The sequence below is a fragment of the Rhinolophus sinicus genome, chromosome 3, assembly GCF_057876585.1.
Source record: "Rhinolophus sinicus isolate RSI-liver-muscle chromosome 3, RSI-T2T, whole genome shotgun sequence".
NCBI lineage: Eukaryota > Metazoa > Chordata > Mammalia > Chiroptera > Rhinolophidae > Rhinolophus > Rhinolophus sinicus.
The window spans coordinates 23,742,163-23,758,594 of record NC_142503.1 but is presented as its reverse complement, the minus strand read 5'-3'; the positions used below and the strand labels follow the sequence as shown (position 1 = coordinate 23,758,594).

Genomic DNA, 16,432 nt, shown 5'->3' with positions numbered 1-16,432 from the left:
CAACAGAATGTGTATACCAACAGAAATGGTATACATCAAAAGGCACACTCAAGAATATTTACAGCAGCACTGCTCCCAAATAGGCAAAAACCCAAATGTCCATGAATAGTAGAAGAGACATAAATTTTGCTATTTTTATATAAATATGAACACGAATATATGAAAATGAACACAATACTACTACTTGTAATAACAAGGATGAATTTTACCAACGTACTATTGAGCAAAAGAAGCCAGACTCAAGCATACATACTATATTCTCCCACTTATATAAAGTTCAAGAACAGATGAAGCTATTACTTCCCTAGTGACTGAAATTAGGACAGTGGATGTGCTTGGAAGGAGGGGCTGGGCAGTGATTGGGAGAGGGCAGTGAGGGAGCTTCCTGGGAACTGGGTCACACTTGATTCCTGATTTGGGGAATGATTACACAAGTGTGTTGAGCTGTACCCTAATAATTTGTGCTTCTTCTTTTACTTAAGTAAAAGAACTTTTACTTCAGTTTAAAAGTTTTACATGAAAATAGTTACATTCATGCTCAATACTTAAAATACTTATAATGGCAATAACTCAACATTCAAACATGAAGAAAGCCTGTCAGTTCCATCAAGTCTGAACTTGTTCACTCAGATGTTTGGGTGAATGGAGGTATCCTAAACATTTAAATTTGAGATTTTGATAATGTACCCATATATTTACATAGTTACTAATTCTCTCATACCAAATAGCAACTTGATTTTTAAAATCCAGGCCCAACGATCTACCAGTTCAGATAAAAATTAAACATTTTAAAGAAAACATTATTTAGGGTTAAGAAAACTTTTAATATTTAATGAAATGTTGCTTTTTGCTTAGGGTTTGTGTTCGTTCTCGTTGTTGGGATGCCTGTATGGTTGTGGATGGAGGAACTTCTTTTGAGTTTAATGACGGAGCAATTGCTTCAATGATGATCAATAAAGAAGATGAACTTCGAACTGTGCTTCTCGAACAGTGAAAGATTTCCTCAGATGACAAATTTTGATTACTGAGAAAATACTCTACTGCAGAAACAGACTACCAGTTATAAAGCTACATTTGTTGGTTACTGTTGAGACTAGCTGGCCTTGGGCTCAAAGGTGACTAAGAAGGTGAGATTTGCATTATTCTTCTGTTGGATTCTGATGGAAAAGATGTTCCCTATATAAGAAAATGGATGAACTAAACAGTTTAGAATTGATACCAGGGAAATTTCTATATTACTTAATGATTGGTATCCAAGAGTGCTGATATCTTTTTAAACTTAGAGAGGTAGGTCCAAATAAGGGATTAAATGTTTAGGATTTGAAATTTAACTTTTTTCCTTCCCTTTCCTCCAAACTTTGTGGAATTGGTCAGAACAAACACATATCATTTGGTTAGTGTATATTTTTTATAGCACCTAAAAATCAAGATTTTAAAAAAATTTTAATGCAGAATTTTGATAAATCCTGACATTGACCTAACTGAAGTAGGTAAATATGTTTTTATATGTGCTAAGAATTTTCTAATTTCAAAACATAGTGATCTTGTTATGACTCTTTATTGATTTAAAAAGTTCACAATCATTTTTGAAATTATAGTTTTCATTTAATTGACTTTCAGGTTAGTTTTGACAGTGCTGGGTGAAATACTTATAACTGGAGAAAATCATGATGCTGTTACAAATGTACTAATTATCCAATAGCTATTTGAGGTCCTGGACAATTTTTAAAAAATTGATTTGAGTCTAATAGATTTCTTCCATATTTAAAACTCTCTAACATGGATTCAAAGACTAAAAGGATGAACTTATTAGACATATTCTGTTAGGAGTTTGGTCAAACCCTTAAAAAATATTTTCATCTAGTATTTGGAGTATTGTCAGAAAGAAAATGGGTTCTTTAATAAATATGCAAAATATTTAATAAATATTCCACAACATTAGTTGTGGAATTGCCCTACTTTTAATATCATGGTAGTTTTCACCTAGCTCATATGCCAAGTCTCACACATTAGCTTTGGAGGATAAAATGTTATGGCTTGCCTCGGCTGCCCCCTCCCCGCCCATGAGAGTTCCTTTATTTGGGGAGGAAATTATTTTCATCTAATTCTTGATCTACTTACACGTACTCTTAGAATTTTTACAAAAAGCATCTGTTGCTGCATCATGAGACCATTGATATTCTCATGCCATTTATTCAAATTTGTATGTGTTTTCACTTGCTGTTAAAAATTTTTGTTTAATCGTTGAAATATTTATTGAAAGCCCATTCTGTGCAATGCTGTATCAAGTGCTGGATATACTCATACACTGATGAATGAAACAGACTATATCTTGATAAAACTTGAGTCTAGTGAACTCAGAAGTACAATCTGTAAAAGCTAGGATGTATAATTACATTGAGTGCTCTTAGTTTTCCCAACATTTAACAGGTTCTTGTCAGATTTTTTTGTATAAATATTATTATACAAAAGTAACCTGAGTTGTGATGTATATCCAGAACAAGAATCTGCTTTTCTTTTCTTAGTTAATGGTATCTGCAATAGATACTCACTAGCAAAGAGTTCACATGATGCATACAAAAAAAAACAGTTGTGTCTAGTTTCCAGTTTGATTTAAAAATGACGTACTTTATAAAGAAGTATAGAAACTCCCCTAGATTTAAAATGCCTTTTTGACAAAAATGCCAACTCTGTCTTTAAGATCAAGGAAATTTGTCCATAATGGTATCATAGATGTTAATATGTAACATATTAATAGGTAACCTGTGTAAAATTGTTCATAAGCCATATTTTAAAGGGTTAAAAAACACTTAATGTGCTCCATTTGCAGTATAACTTCTAATATTTCTGCTGTGTGGTGAGTATTATTTGTAAGAGTTGATGAGAGGCAAAGGATGTTAGAATAGCCAAAATGTTTTTATGAATTAACCTTTAATGGCAACTGTATGTGAATAAAATTAAACTATTGTTATTTCTTCTTTTTTGTTTCACTTCCTTAACTCTTATGGGGTCATTATTTGAAAACCAGATTTTCCCAAAATATTTCAAGTCTTTTCTCCATTGCTATGTATTACTCTGTGCCCTGTTCACTTCATTCACTGCTAATCTTTGACACAGAACCAGGATTTGTTAATATTAGAGGATGAAGTGCTTACCTTGTAAGTTTAGACCCTCAGGTAACTTCGACTTTGGCGAGAGCCATGGTAACAAGAGGAGTTGCCTTTTTGCCTGTCCCAGGGTTTGGGAATCCAATGGAAAGAGATTTCTTTCTAGTTTTCCTGGTCCCTGGACTTATTAGTGCCTCTCCCCGTCAATAAAGTTTCAGGATACGAAATCAATAATATAGAAATCTGTTGCATTTCTACAAACTAATAATGAACTATCAGGTAACTTAAGAAAACAATTCCATTTATAGGTGTATCAAAAATAATAAAATACTTAGAAATAAATTTAACGAGTGAAGTCAAAGACTTGTACACTGAAAACTATAAGAAACTGATGAAACTGAAGACAAATAAATGGAAAGATATTTTGTGCTCATGGATTGGAAGAGTTTACATATTGTTAAAATCTCTATACTACCCAAAGCAATCTACAGACTCAATGCAATTCCTATCAAAACTTCATGGCATTTTTCACAGAAATAGAATGACCAATCCTACAATTTGTATGGAACCACAAAAGTCCCCAAATAGCCAAAGCAATTTTGATAAAGAACAAAGCTGGAGGCATCACACTCCCTAATTTTAAACTATATTACAGGCTATAGTTATCAAAACAACATGGTACTGCCATAAAAACAGACACATAGATCAATGGAACAAAACAGAGAACCCAGAAATAAACTCATGCATATACGTTCAATTAATTTACGACAAAGGAGCCAAAAATATACAATAGGGAAAGAACAGTCTCTTCAATAAATGGTGTTGGGGAAACTGGACCACAATTTTACACTATACACAAAAATTAACTCAAAATGGATTATAGACTTGAATGTAAGACCTGAAACCATAAAACTCCTAGAAGAAAACATAGGCAGTAAGTTTTTTGACATTGGTCTTGGTGATGTTTTTGTTTGTTTTGTTTTGTTTTTTGCCAAAAGCAAAGGCAACTAAAGCAAAAATAAACAAAGGAGGACTATATCAAACTAAAAAGTTTCTGCACAGCAAGGGAGCCATCAACAAAACGAAAAGGCGAACTACCGAACGGGAGAAAATATTTACAAGTCACATATCTGATAAGGGGTTAATATTCAAAAATATATAAAGAACTCATACAACTCAATAGCAAAAAACCAAACGAAAAACCAATCCGATTGAAAAATGGGTAGAAGATATTAATACATACCACCTTTTCTTTATCCATTCATCCATCAATGGACATTTAGGTTGTTTCCATATCTTGGTGATTGTAAATGATGCTACAATGAACATAGAGGTTAATATACTTTTCGAGTTAGTATTTTCATCACACACACACACACACACACACACACACAGAGGAATATTATTCAGCCATAAAAAAATAAAATCTTACCATTTGCGACAACATGGATGGATCTTGACAGGATTATGCTAAGTGAAATAAGTCATAATTTTAACTACAGTACTTAAGGAAAAGAGAAAGAAAAAAGAAATACAACTTAGCTGAAGTACTCATTTTTATAAAAATGTTCTTTATTTTAAAACAAGTCTATAAAAGTAGAAATCACATACAAAAATACAGATTACTCTGACATGTTAGCAAAATAGCTTATGGCTGGACTTGAGTTTGGAAGTACTGCATGTTTGAGGGCATCCGGAAGTCAGTGCAACCGGATCCTATCACCGGCCCTCGTCACTAATCTGTAAACAAGAATTTCAAGTAGTATTTAGCACTTTTTAACTACTACAAAATTGAAACATAATCATTTCCAGTATAACTACTTTAAAATGTTCTTCCTTAGATACAGGCCGATAAGGGCACTTCATACCATTATTTGTAACATTTGAAAAATCTGATTAAAAAAAACAATGTTAATAGAAATGGTAGGTTTTGGCTTTTCTATTCCATTTTGCACATATGGGGAGGTCATCAATTTACACAAGAAATTAGTGTTTTGTGTGTGTGTGTGTATGTGTGTGTGTGTGTTTTAAGTAGAATTTAACTCTCTTGCTTCTACTGTGTGCCATTTTAAAAAATCACTGATGCTACAAAAGGTTCAACACCTGAGTTAACTTGTGTGCAGGTGCACGCTGTGCTTTCTGCTCTGAAACTAGGGAACATACAGCTGCTTCTATTGTATTTGTGATTGAGAGGAACATGCAGTTCTTCTGAGGGAACTTTAGGTCCAGTAACCTTGTAAAATGGGTAGTTTCAAGCAACCATTGTGGGAGACACTTTAAAAAAACAAAGGACGATTAAAAGTACTTGATTCCAGAGTAATACAAAAATAACTTCAAGGACCTCAGCAAGGAAAGAAAATGGCAGGCAACTTCAGTTCAGCCTTCCATCAGCATTTCCAGAACAGAGACTGATTGGTTATTACCACGTTTCTAAAACAAAGCAAGGCATTTAAAAAGCTAAAGAACCCACGTTAACATCATTCGATCATAAAGTCACAAGACCACAATTATATCTCTTCAGCTCATTTAGAATTCTGGGAAATGAGTCAAGTTTACTTCATCCATGTGATTTACAGGGGACTGCAGATTAACCTGTCATAGGAAGCTGCCTCCTGAACCTTCAAATTCTACGTCAACTCTGTACCTCTGGCTGGTTGGTTGGTTGTTTTTTACTTAGGTTTTAAGGTGGATTTCTCAGGGCTAGTCACTTCCAAGCACCTAACAAATGAAAAGGCAAAGTTGAAATGTGCATATTTCTTTTTCTATCCCCAGAAAAGATTGCCACAAATCTCCCATCCTATGATTCTTACTGTTCAGCCCACACAATACAAACAGCAATCTATGTCTTACAAAGCAATACTAGAGAATTAAATAGGAAAGTTAAGTTACCATACAGAATCATGAAAATGATTTGCTGGTGATTTTTAAGCTTGAGTCTAAACAGATTTAATAAGGGCACTGAAAGAGACGGCTCAAATTTTGCTCTTTAAGATATCGTGAACTTACAGGCTCACTTTCCTAAAATTTCGTTAAGTCCTACACTTAGGCTCGTAAGGGCATAGCAGTGACAGAAGCTTTTATAGTCATTTATAAAAAGCAACACTTCATAGTTTTCTCTCTCAAATGCTTCTTGGATATACTTGCAGGATGAAGGCAACGGGAAAACCAAGAATAAAAATAGCTGAGTACTCCGGCAGTTGGGCTTCCTACTATTTTCCCTGTTCCAAAAAAAAGGAGACACCATCCTGCAATAAATACTTCATAGACAGGTGGGCTTTTGCAATGTCAGTCGACATTTGATGCCCCATATCTCCGGGTTGCTTTTGTTGCCAACAGTGGGCCTGGCAATGGTGGTAAAATGGGAGCAATTGATCTGTAGATGAGGAAGGGCTTCCTTTAACAGCTGAAGGGTACTGTCTGGCACGATTCCAAAAACTTGTAGTGTTTTTAGTGTGGGAATTTCTCCAAGTTCACTGGAAAGGAAGAGAGAGACTTTCAGAGTCACAGTATCTATGGAAACTGTTCCACTAGAGTTACATGACCCGGTTTTGACACTTTGTATCATATTCAATAAAATGCACCCTGAAAGCATGAGTTGCAATCAATGATTTAAGAAAATAGCAAAGGTGACTCCAACCATGGCCTTAGGAGACGTGCCAGTGCATTTTGTAGAATTTCTAGCAGCTGAAAAACTCCAAGGTTTGTTTAAAATCCAATCATATTTGCTGCCTTTCTACATTCTTGATTTATACTGAAAGGTGTTACTGTGTTATTAGGAGAAGCTAGCAAGCTAGTGATGGTAAGAGTAACTGTTTTACTGTGGCATCAGCTGGAAGTCACCAAAGGTTATGTGCAACGTAAGGGCTCAACTTTAGGCTCCCCCTCTTAAAAGATGTCAGCAAGGGTGACAACTTCATAGTGAACAGTCAAAAAGTCCATTATATGTGATGGAACCTAACAGACTTCACGAAGATATTTTAGACGGGGTTATGGAGTTGGGTGCCAAGGGAGAAGAGGGGCGATCAGTCACACCTTTAGAGGAGGCAACAGCCATCATACCTCTCTACACATTACCATTTTTGTGTCACATAAAAGCTAATCTTCTTAGGTGTTCCACATGAGGTGAAGTATAATTGTCAACAGGGAAATACTGGTTCACACACACACACACAAGGGAGCTCATTTACCCAAAGTAAATACTTTTTTGTAATGATTCTTTCTTCCTACCCCAGATCTATGTGCTTAGATATTCATCTCTCTGATCTGTATTTGCTCCAGATTGGGACACACAGTACAAAGTCTCAGGAAAGGGAATATTTAGTTTGGAATGTCAACAAAATCCCACTGCAGCTCAATGAACATACCAATAACCTAGAGTTAGAAGCATTCTTTATATTTTCATATTGCCAGTAATTAACAAACTTTCCTTATGATAATGGTCCTTCAGTCTTTCCTGCCTCCAATCTTTCTTTCTTCCTTCCAGCCGGTCCTATATACCAGTGTCCAAGCATCTCCCTAAAGCCTAGCTTACATGACGTCACTCTCCTGCTTCAAAACCTGTGTTGCTTCCCTCGTGTTTAAGGAACTGAAACTGCTCATCTTGCCTTAAGACCTTCCATGCCTAACCTGTCCCCCCCATCTTTCCTCTACTTCTCTAAGTGTATTTATTCTAAGCGTATTGTTCAATAGTAGAGAGATTTAAAACACCAGACAGATTTAATGTTAGCTGTCTAGAGCATGAAGAGTAATTTAGAAAACAACAGTACTATCCAAATAAAATCAATATGCTCGGTGTTCATAAGGGGCCAATAAAATCTGAAGGTCACAATAGACCTAAAAGAAAATCAGAACACATTGTTGTTCTTAGAGTAACTGAATCTCTGGAATATAGAAACGAGTACAAAGAAAGGTCCCAGTACACAGATGGCTACACTTACCACTTCAGAGGACAGCAATCCTGCCCAACCTTAAATCTCTCTTCTGCAAGCTGTGAGTATCTGAGAACTTGGTAATACCCACGAGAATTCTGGCTCTGACATATCCACATTAGCCAAATCCTACATCCTGCAGTGGACTGTGTGTAAAGAAGCAACTGTAGGTGGGGGTAAGAAAAGGAGCTGCAGTGGATGGCAGAAGAGGAAGTGTTCTTGCAACAACACTGAGAATGAGCCCTGATGAGGAAGAAAATTGTACCGACTCTTAGCAGATATGCAGGTGTCGTATGTGAGGAGGGAATGAGCTGTATGAGGATGAAGGATGAAGGACGCTTCCCAAGCTGAAAAACCAGGAAGTCTTTAAAATGTTCAGGATACCAAAAAAACCCCCAAAAAAACAGACAAATGAAAAAACCCTCAGCAAAGTAAGGGACAGTAAATAGAAATGAACAGGTTAAGAGCCATTATTTCTAATTTAAGTATAAAATGACATTAATAATGTCTTAAGTATCTTTGTTTAGTTTTAATAAACAAAAGATACTTATAACCCCTTCCTTCCACAGGTTCACTCTTTACCTCATCTACATAGTCCTCTTTTCCTTATAAAATCTTAAATCCCTCAACTATAAATTCTCCTACCACAAGAGTTTCTATTTAGTTTCTTCTAGTCTCAGATCAGTTTACTACCTCCAGCTTGAGTTTCGTCCTTGCATGAGAAATATGGAATGATTACAAGAAAGTTTAGACCTAGGGAATCAAACCAATCAAGGAGTAAGGGAATAAATACAATGAGAATATGTCTTGAAGAAAAAAAAAATTGTGTACAGTTTCCCAAGTATTTTAAAACATTCCCAATATAGAAGAAAGACACTCAAATTTTATTTTCCCATTTCTGAGATAAGAAATAAATATTCTTCGGCATAAAATGGCTTTCTGGAAATTATTGCTGAGGATTCCAGAATTCTTACTATGCATCCAAATACAACAGCTGCCAGAATGGCTGAAATTAGAAGGAAAGATATTTTATTCTGAGAAAGTTTTAAGGCTCGAGCACTAGCGAACTCATCTTAATGGAGTCACAAGGTAAACCAGTGTACTATTTATAGTGCCTACAGAAACATATTCTTTTACCTTCAAGTTCAATCAAGAACAGCATCTTTCTTCTTTTTGTTCTCACTCTTTTCTGGTGGTCTGATTTGTAATTAAACTTCTGATGCCCATTTCTCTTATTTCAACACAGGATATAGACAAGTAAGTCGTAATAAGCAGGGAGGGTTCACACCTACGTTGGGACTGCAGGCTCCTGCCCTTGGCCATCAATTCACACTGCTGGTAGGTATCACTAAGCAAGTGTTACTATCCCACCTGGATAAAAATGTTACAATGTGAGGGCTCCCAGCCTCTGAGCTTCTGCTCAAGAAAAAGCATTTGGAGATTACCTGCTTAGCTTCTTTCTCTCCACAGAGAAAGAACAAAGGTAAGACACATGGATAGATTCTCTTGAAAAAAAGAACGATCACTGCACTCCCCAGAGGGGAGCACAGGCAAAAAATCTGAAACCCAGGTGGCAAGGACAGGAAAGGAGGGAGGACAGAGAAATCTTTTTGGGTAGATGCTACATTCTCCTAGGAGTTCTGGATGCTACAAGGGGCAGGAGATTTTAAGAAGAGTGCCATGTGTATGAATTTGGACCCTAACCACCTAAGAGTCATGCAAAGAAATACTGGCATCCCTTTTAGACAGTGCTTTTCCAAATGAGATGCCAGTTCATGCCCCGAGTCCCAAGATTAATTAAAGTAATTAGTTAAACGTATAATTACTACATTCCCTAATTCTACTAGTTAACCCTGTATTGCTGAAGTATCTGATTTATTCATTAATTCTTGAAACTACCTTATAAAATCCAACAAGTAATTTGAAGGCTACATAAACTCTTTGTTCAAATTCACCACCATTCTTTGGTAGGAACCAGAAGCTCAATTATCTTCTTTTGGATAGTGAGCTACTGAGGTCAGCAGCCTCATTGGGGGCATAATGCCTGGAATAAGAGGGAAGGAGGCCTGACCAAGTCGAAGATACTGATTTCTTGTGGTTTAGAAAAAACTTGCTATACATTTACATTTGACATAAGGAAGAATTTTCCAGCCCTTCGGGATGAAAGAAAGGAAACCTTCTTATAAAGAAGTGATGATATTAATTCCGACAACTGGAGTATAACACTTCCAAAACAAAAAAAGATAGACAGGATTCCTTTTTACTTTGCACACCCTTGATTTTGTGGAAATTGCTGAACATGTACAAAAATCAACCCTTGTAAAAACTACCAGATTAAACAGACTATTCTGCATCTGAACAGAGACCTAGGAGGTAGACCCAGCTCAACCATGAATTCACTGTGCAGCTTAAGGTAAGTAGCTTCACTCTCTCGGACCTCCGTCTCAACCCCTTTCAAAGAGAGCAGCAGATTCTCACAATATTTACCACTTAAATATGTCTATTCTTCCCATTCCTTGACTCTCCAGGACAGATTATAGAACTTTTCCTCTAAGACCAGATGAAGCCTTTTGGAATCAGGCAGTTGATTTGAAAAAACTGGAAAAAAACAAGACCCCACATTGGGTCTACCTCCCCCAATTCTAAAGGCCACCTTCCTTTGTAAGTCCCCAGACACTAGTACAGTATTCTAATATTTAAACCTGCTCACAGCGAAAATAATATTTGGTGAATTCTTTCAGTCAACTCAACTGTACCAGCCATTTTAAGCAAAACATTTTGCCTTGGTTTTTCTATTTTGCTGGTCTTTCCTAACCAGTTTGTGGCACACTAATATTGAGGTGGAAGTTTTAAACAACTGCTATCAATAATAACAGATTTGAACACACAGGGACATCTCCTTGGGTCCCTGCTTTCTACTAGCTTTAAAAAACAAAAATACTTACAGTAAAGTTTCAGGTATTATATCATAGCACCGACTGAGTGAAAGGTGTTGGAGGTAGTTGAGCTGGAAAAATTCCGGAAAGCAGTCCTGCTTCAGCATGATACTATCACTGTAACAGAGCAGAAGGAAAGATTCAAAACCTACCCATCAATTCCAGATGGAGAAGAAAAAAATAGTCTTAGTTCCTTGAATTCAACACACTTAGTTCCGTCAATTCAACATAATTACAACCTTTTGTCATTCAATGAGCAATCATGACTTTTCACTTTTTTTTCTAAGTGAAAAAATACCTTAAGTCTAGATGGACAAGGTTGGGGCATCTTCCGATTAAGGTAGAGACATCTAGAAAAAAACAACAAAAAACCAAGTCACTATGAAATAAGGATTGACAGGGGTATCTGCTCTCAGTACCATCATTTACCATTGTGCTGTCAGTTCAGAACACTAGTCACACACTATTAGAAAGAAAAACAAAATTATCATCTCGGCAGATTTTCTACCCTGAAGATCCGAGAGGATCACCTGAAAACTACTAGAAACACTAGGAGAACTGTGTAAAATGACTGGTTGACAACAATCCACAGCTTACGAATGTATCAGCAATAACTGAATGGAAAAATTTTTTTTTTTAAATCCCATTCACAACAGCAAAAAGCAAACCCAAAAACCATTCTAGTCATACCCACATAACAACGTCAATGACAGACGATATATGCAACGGTGGTCCCACAAGATTATAATGGGTCTGGAAAATTCCTCTCGCCTAGTGAAGCCGTAGCTGTCAGAGTCGTAGCACAAGGCATGGCTCTCATGTTTGTGGTGATGCTGGTGAAAACAGGCCTACTGTGCTGTCAGTTGTACAAAAGTATAGCGCACACAGTTACGTCAGGTGGGTAGTACTTTAGATAATGATTAATACACGGCTATGTTCTTGGTTTATGGATTTACTAGAGTTGTTGTCATTATTTTCCTGTACTCTTCCCATTTATGAAAAAAAAAAAAAGTTTGCTGTAAAACAGTATGCCGTGTTAGGCCAGGAGCTGCCGCATATCCCTTTGTGTACTGCAGCTCTTGATAGCACCATTTTTCTCTTGCACTTGATTTAATCTCATGTTGTTTTGTACACTGACAGGCTGTACAAGCTTGTGGCCTAGGAGCAGGAGGCTACACCATCTAGCCCAGGTGTGCAGTGGGCTGTACCATCCAGGGTTGTGTAAGTGCAACCTCAGATGTTTGCACAATGACAAAACCGCCTAACATTTCTCAGACATATTCCAGTCATTAAGTGGTGCATGACAGTATAAACAAACAACGTATCATAAAGGTAGGACTTAAACTCAATGGGGGAAGTCACGGATTATTAAAAAACAATATGGCTACCACAACCGGGAGCAATGTATTTCTGCACTTTCAATAACATATCCAAATAATTTCCACACATATTAAAAAGTTCTAAATGCAAAAATACAGATTGAGTTAGGCGTTTCTAAACATAAAAGAAAACATAAAGGGAACCGATAATTTATTACATAAAAATTTTAAAACTCTTACCATGTTAAAGCAAAACAAATCACTAACAATTCGAAAACCCTCAGAAAACTGGGCATATTTGCAACATACATTAAATAGTTAGTAGTCTTATTATACAAAGAGCAAAAAACGATAAACAATAGAAAATGGGCAAAGAACATGAATAGATATTTTGCAAAATACAGAGATAATAAAAATGCAGCAAGAAATGCAAACTAAAATGGAAATAATTGGTTTTCAGCCATCAAATTAAAAAATTCTATTATAATACCCAGAATTGATGAAATGTAATAAAGCATGTCTCCCCATATACTACAAGTGGATATTTAATTTTATGCAGACTTTCAGGAGAGAAAGTGATTTTTTAAAAAATAAAAGTGTTCAGAGCATTTCACACTTTCCTTTTTGGCTCAGTGATTTTACTTTTAGAAAAAGAGAGTTGGGCATAAAGATATTCTTTGTAGCAACTGTTATAATAGCACTTCCCCCAATTAGTTTAATACGTTAAACTTCACCCATTTTTTGTTAGCCTCCATCCATTCTTTGGAACACAATGATAATAGTAGTTATTAAAAAACTTTTAAATAATATCTCATGACCTTAAAAATACTCAGGGTATACTGTAGAGTGAAAACACAATACATACAATGCATTATAGTCTCAATTTAGTTAAAACACACTCACAAACTCATATTTACACATAAACTGACACACAAAGAAGGGGTGCAGGGAAAGCGGGAAGAAATACACCCAAACATTAACTGCAATTACCAAGGGTGGTGGGATTATAGATAAATTTTTAGATTTTTGAAGAAAGACACATGTGCTACTTGGTAATCAGAAAATGAATCAATAAGTGTTACTTATTTTTAAAAACAGACAAACTTCATGAACGTTTGAGGGGTTTTTTTTTCTTCTTACAGCTTATCCTCAGCCCATTCCCCCTGCCCCTGAATCCTAGACTTGCATTTTCAATGGCCTCAACATACCCACTGGGATATGGGAAAGGCACCTCAAATTTATGCCTAAAATCAAATAGTTGATTTCTCCTCTAAATCTCCTTCCCTAAAGTCTTCCCATCCCATAAGTGGTAACTTCACGGATCCCGTTGCATAGGCCAAAACTCTGGGAATCATACTTGACTGTTTTTCTCACATCCCACATCCAATCTGTTACTACTCCTGTTTTGTCGGCTTTCAGTTGTGCCCCAGATCCTATCATTTCTTACCAACTCGAATGTTAACAGCCTAGTCTCCTGCAGCCTTTTCTCATCACAGCACCAGAATGAGACTTCTACAACGTGAGTCAGATCATAGCATTCCCTGCTCAGGATACTCTAATGGTTTCCCATCTCACTCGGAAAAAAATCTGAACAAAGCTTTTGCCTTGGTTTAGAGCCCTTGGCTGTCTCATCCCGTCACTGTCCTGCTCCCTGCTACACACTGGCTCCCGTATTAAGGCCTTTGCACTTTGCTGGTCCTTCGTTCCAGAATGTTCTTCCCTCACATATGTACAGGGCTCACTCCTTCACTTCTCTGCTCCAGGGTCACTTCCTCAGAGAGGCTCTCTCTTTGATCATTTCCTCTGAAAATGGCCCCCTTCCTGCTACACTCTACCTGATTACTCTGCTTTATTTTCCCTCCTTGCATGTTCACCTTCTTTCATAACATTTAGTTATTTGTTGATTATCTGGCTCCCCCACTAAAAGGTAAGCTCACAAGAGTGACGTCATTTGTTTAGCTGAAGGCCACATCTCCCAAGTCTGGAACAGGGCTTTGTGCATTGTAGGTACTCAATCAACATTTATTTAATGAATGACTAAAGAAAGTGCACAATACAGTTTTGAGTGACGCATCATCTAACCAACTAACCAGCCATCTATAAAATCCCAAATCAGATGCAATTTTGTCTTGGTACCACCTGGGAAAGAATGAACCCTGGGGGATAAAAGTGGTTAGTCTCCACCTCCACCCCCATTTCAGTCCTCCCTTGGTGGGAAGGGTTAATAAACAGTAGTCACTGCCAGGATTCCCTCTTCACTGTCCACTTCATTTCACCACAAACTGGACGCCCATTTGAGCTAGAAGGGACCTTAGAAAACACCTAATCCAACCTGTCATTTTAAAGGCGAGCCAATTTCAGCTAGAGAAGCCAAGGTCAGATCCAAGACCAAAAGCTCGGTTTTCCAGGGCCTCCTTCAGTGCTTATCTACCGTCCCCCAGGGAGGTTGTAATGGTTGGCTGGGAGTGGCAATAATAGCCAACAATTACTGAATTCTCAAGAACCGTTTAGCATGCTGCATGTCTATTAACTCATTTATTCCTTACTATAACTCTAAGAAGGGGCGTTCTATTATCTCCATTTTATTGATGAGTAAACTGAGGAACCAAGAAGTTAATCAACTTGCTTAAGAACACCCAGTAAATGGCAGAGTGGGCCAGTCTAGGAGCTAAAATGAAATCCACATTACCTATAACGAGGTAGTGTGCCACTGTTAACACATTAAGTAAAAGAAAACTAACACTTCAACTTACACTCTGCATCTTTGTCCTCGCCCTGAATGTGTCCAGCAATCAGGGTTTCAGTATCTATTACTCCTGCCAAAACTCAGTGAACAGGCTACCTATTCTTTTTCAAAAGGACAAAGAGTTTTAAGCCAAACTTGTGCAAAATTAACGGCTCTTTGCCTACAGCACAGTTTTTTGACCTTGCACCCAGAAGCTCGTTTCGTTTCAGAAAAATTCACAATAAAGAAATGGGAAATTCAGATATGACAAGGAAACGCAAATAGAGACCTGCCTTCTATTCTCTTGGGGATGAAGAGGAACGAGTGGCAGATTCAAGGTGAAGAACACACTCACTGGTGGAAGTTTAAAATCCTCAGAAGGCAATTTGGCAACAAGCACCTTCCCAAGTTTGAGAATGAAGACTAACCCTTAAGTCAGCAATTCCACTTCTAAGAATTCATCCTTAAAAATGCGCTCAAAGGTCTTTCTCTGTCCATGACAAAGCTGTCCATAAAAGGAAAAAAACTGGAGAGATTCTAAAGGTCCATTACAAGATCAACTGAATAAATTATTATTGAATCAATACAAATGACTCCACATTAGGGGTGTCACTAATGAAATGGGGATATCTGGGGGGGGAAACGCATATTACAAAATATTCTACAAACTGTGTCCCATTAAAAAAACACTTTTGGATAGGAAAGACTGGCAAGATGACGGTGAGATTATGGATGATTTGTTTTTGTATTTACCCATATGTCACACTTTTTTGAGACTAACTATAAAATACTGTAATCAGTTTTAAAACTGTTTAAAGGGAAAATGTGTAGAACAGAAATATTGTTTGTGGAGGGGAGGAGTAAGAAAGACACAGCTGCTGCTTCTGCAAATCTCTGAAGACAGCGTCTCCTTGTCTGAAAACACAGGCACGGGCAAAGGTCCCAAGCCCCCGCCACTCAGCGTCTCACTCTGACCTTCTATATCTTGATATACGTGTATCTTACCAGAGGACACACCATGTCCTAGAGAAGTAGTTTTCAAATACTACTGGATGTCTAAGAAAGCACAATCTGCAAATGTGTGATTCGTATCTTTTAAAATATAACAAAAGCTATAGTAAACAAAACACACTCAGATGAGCTAACACCCACATCAAGACACCAAGATGGGCTTGAGGTATGTTGTTAGCCTAACTTTTTGTGCAGCCCACAGTCTGAGATTGCAAGGTGAAGCTGTTAAAAAAGAAACCTGCCATTTGCAAATACTTATCTTTGCAAATCAAAGTATTCTCCCCATTAGACAAAGTGTAGCTGAAAGCTGAGGCTCCTGAAGACTGTAAACATCACGCATGACTCCTGACTTCAAACGCCTGTGTCCATCTAAACACCCTCACTGTCCTTAGACTCAATTCAAAAG

At 37.1% G+C, this 16,432-nt stretch overlaps 2 protein-coding genes across 4 annotated transcripts in view; one reads left to right on the top strand and one right to left on the bottom strand.

Annotated features, from left to right (window-relative positions):
• The window catches only part of NADK2 (NAD kinase 2, mitochondrial), a 48,907-nt gene extending 45,929 nt beyond the window's left edge, over positions 1 to 2,978 (top strand). For all 3 annotated transcript variants that reach the window (XM_019737224.3, XM_019737223.3, XM_019737225.3), the window contains one exon: positions 856 to 2,978. In XM_019737224.3, coding sequence (XP_019592783.1) covers positions 856 to 994 — 139 coding nt within the window. In that variant the 3' untranslated portion in view covers positions 995 to 2,978. The remainder of the gene's footprint in view (positions 1 to 855) is intronic.
• A 1,680-nt stretch (positions 2,979 to 4,658) lies between these two features.
• SKP2 (S-phase kinase associated protein 2) overlaps positions 4,659 to 16,432 on the bottom strand; it is a 31,292-nt gene continuing 19,518 nt past the window's right edge. The window contains exons 8-10 of the mRNA XM_019737226.3: positions 11,270 to 11,321; positions 10,981 to 11,088; positions 4,659 to 6,580 (exon numbers count right to left, since the gene is read on the bottom strand). Coding sequence (XP_019592785.1) covers positions 6,367 to 6,580; positions 10,981 to 11,088; positions 11,270 to 11,321 — 374 coding nt within the window. The 3' untranslated portion in view covers positions 4,659 to 6,366. The remainder of the gene's footprint in view (positions 6,581 to 10,980; positions 11,089 to 11,269; positions 11,322 to 16,432) is intronic.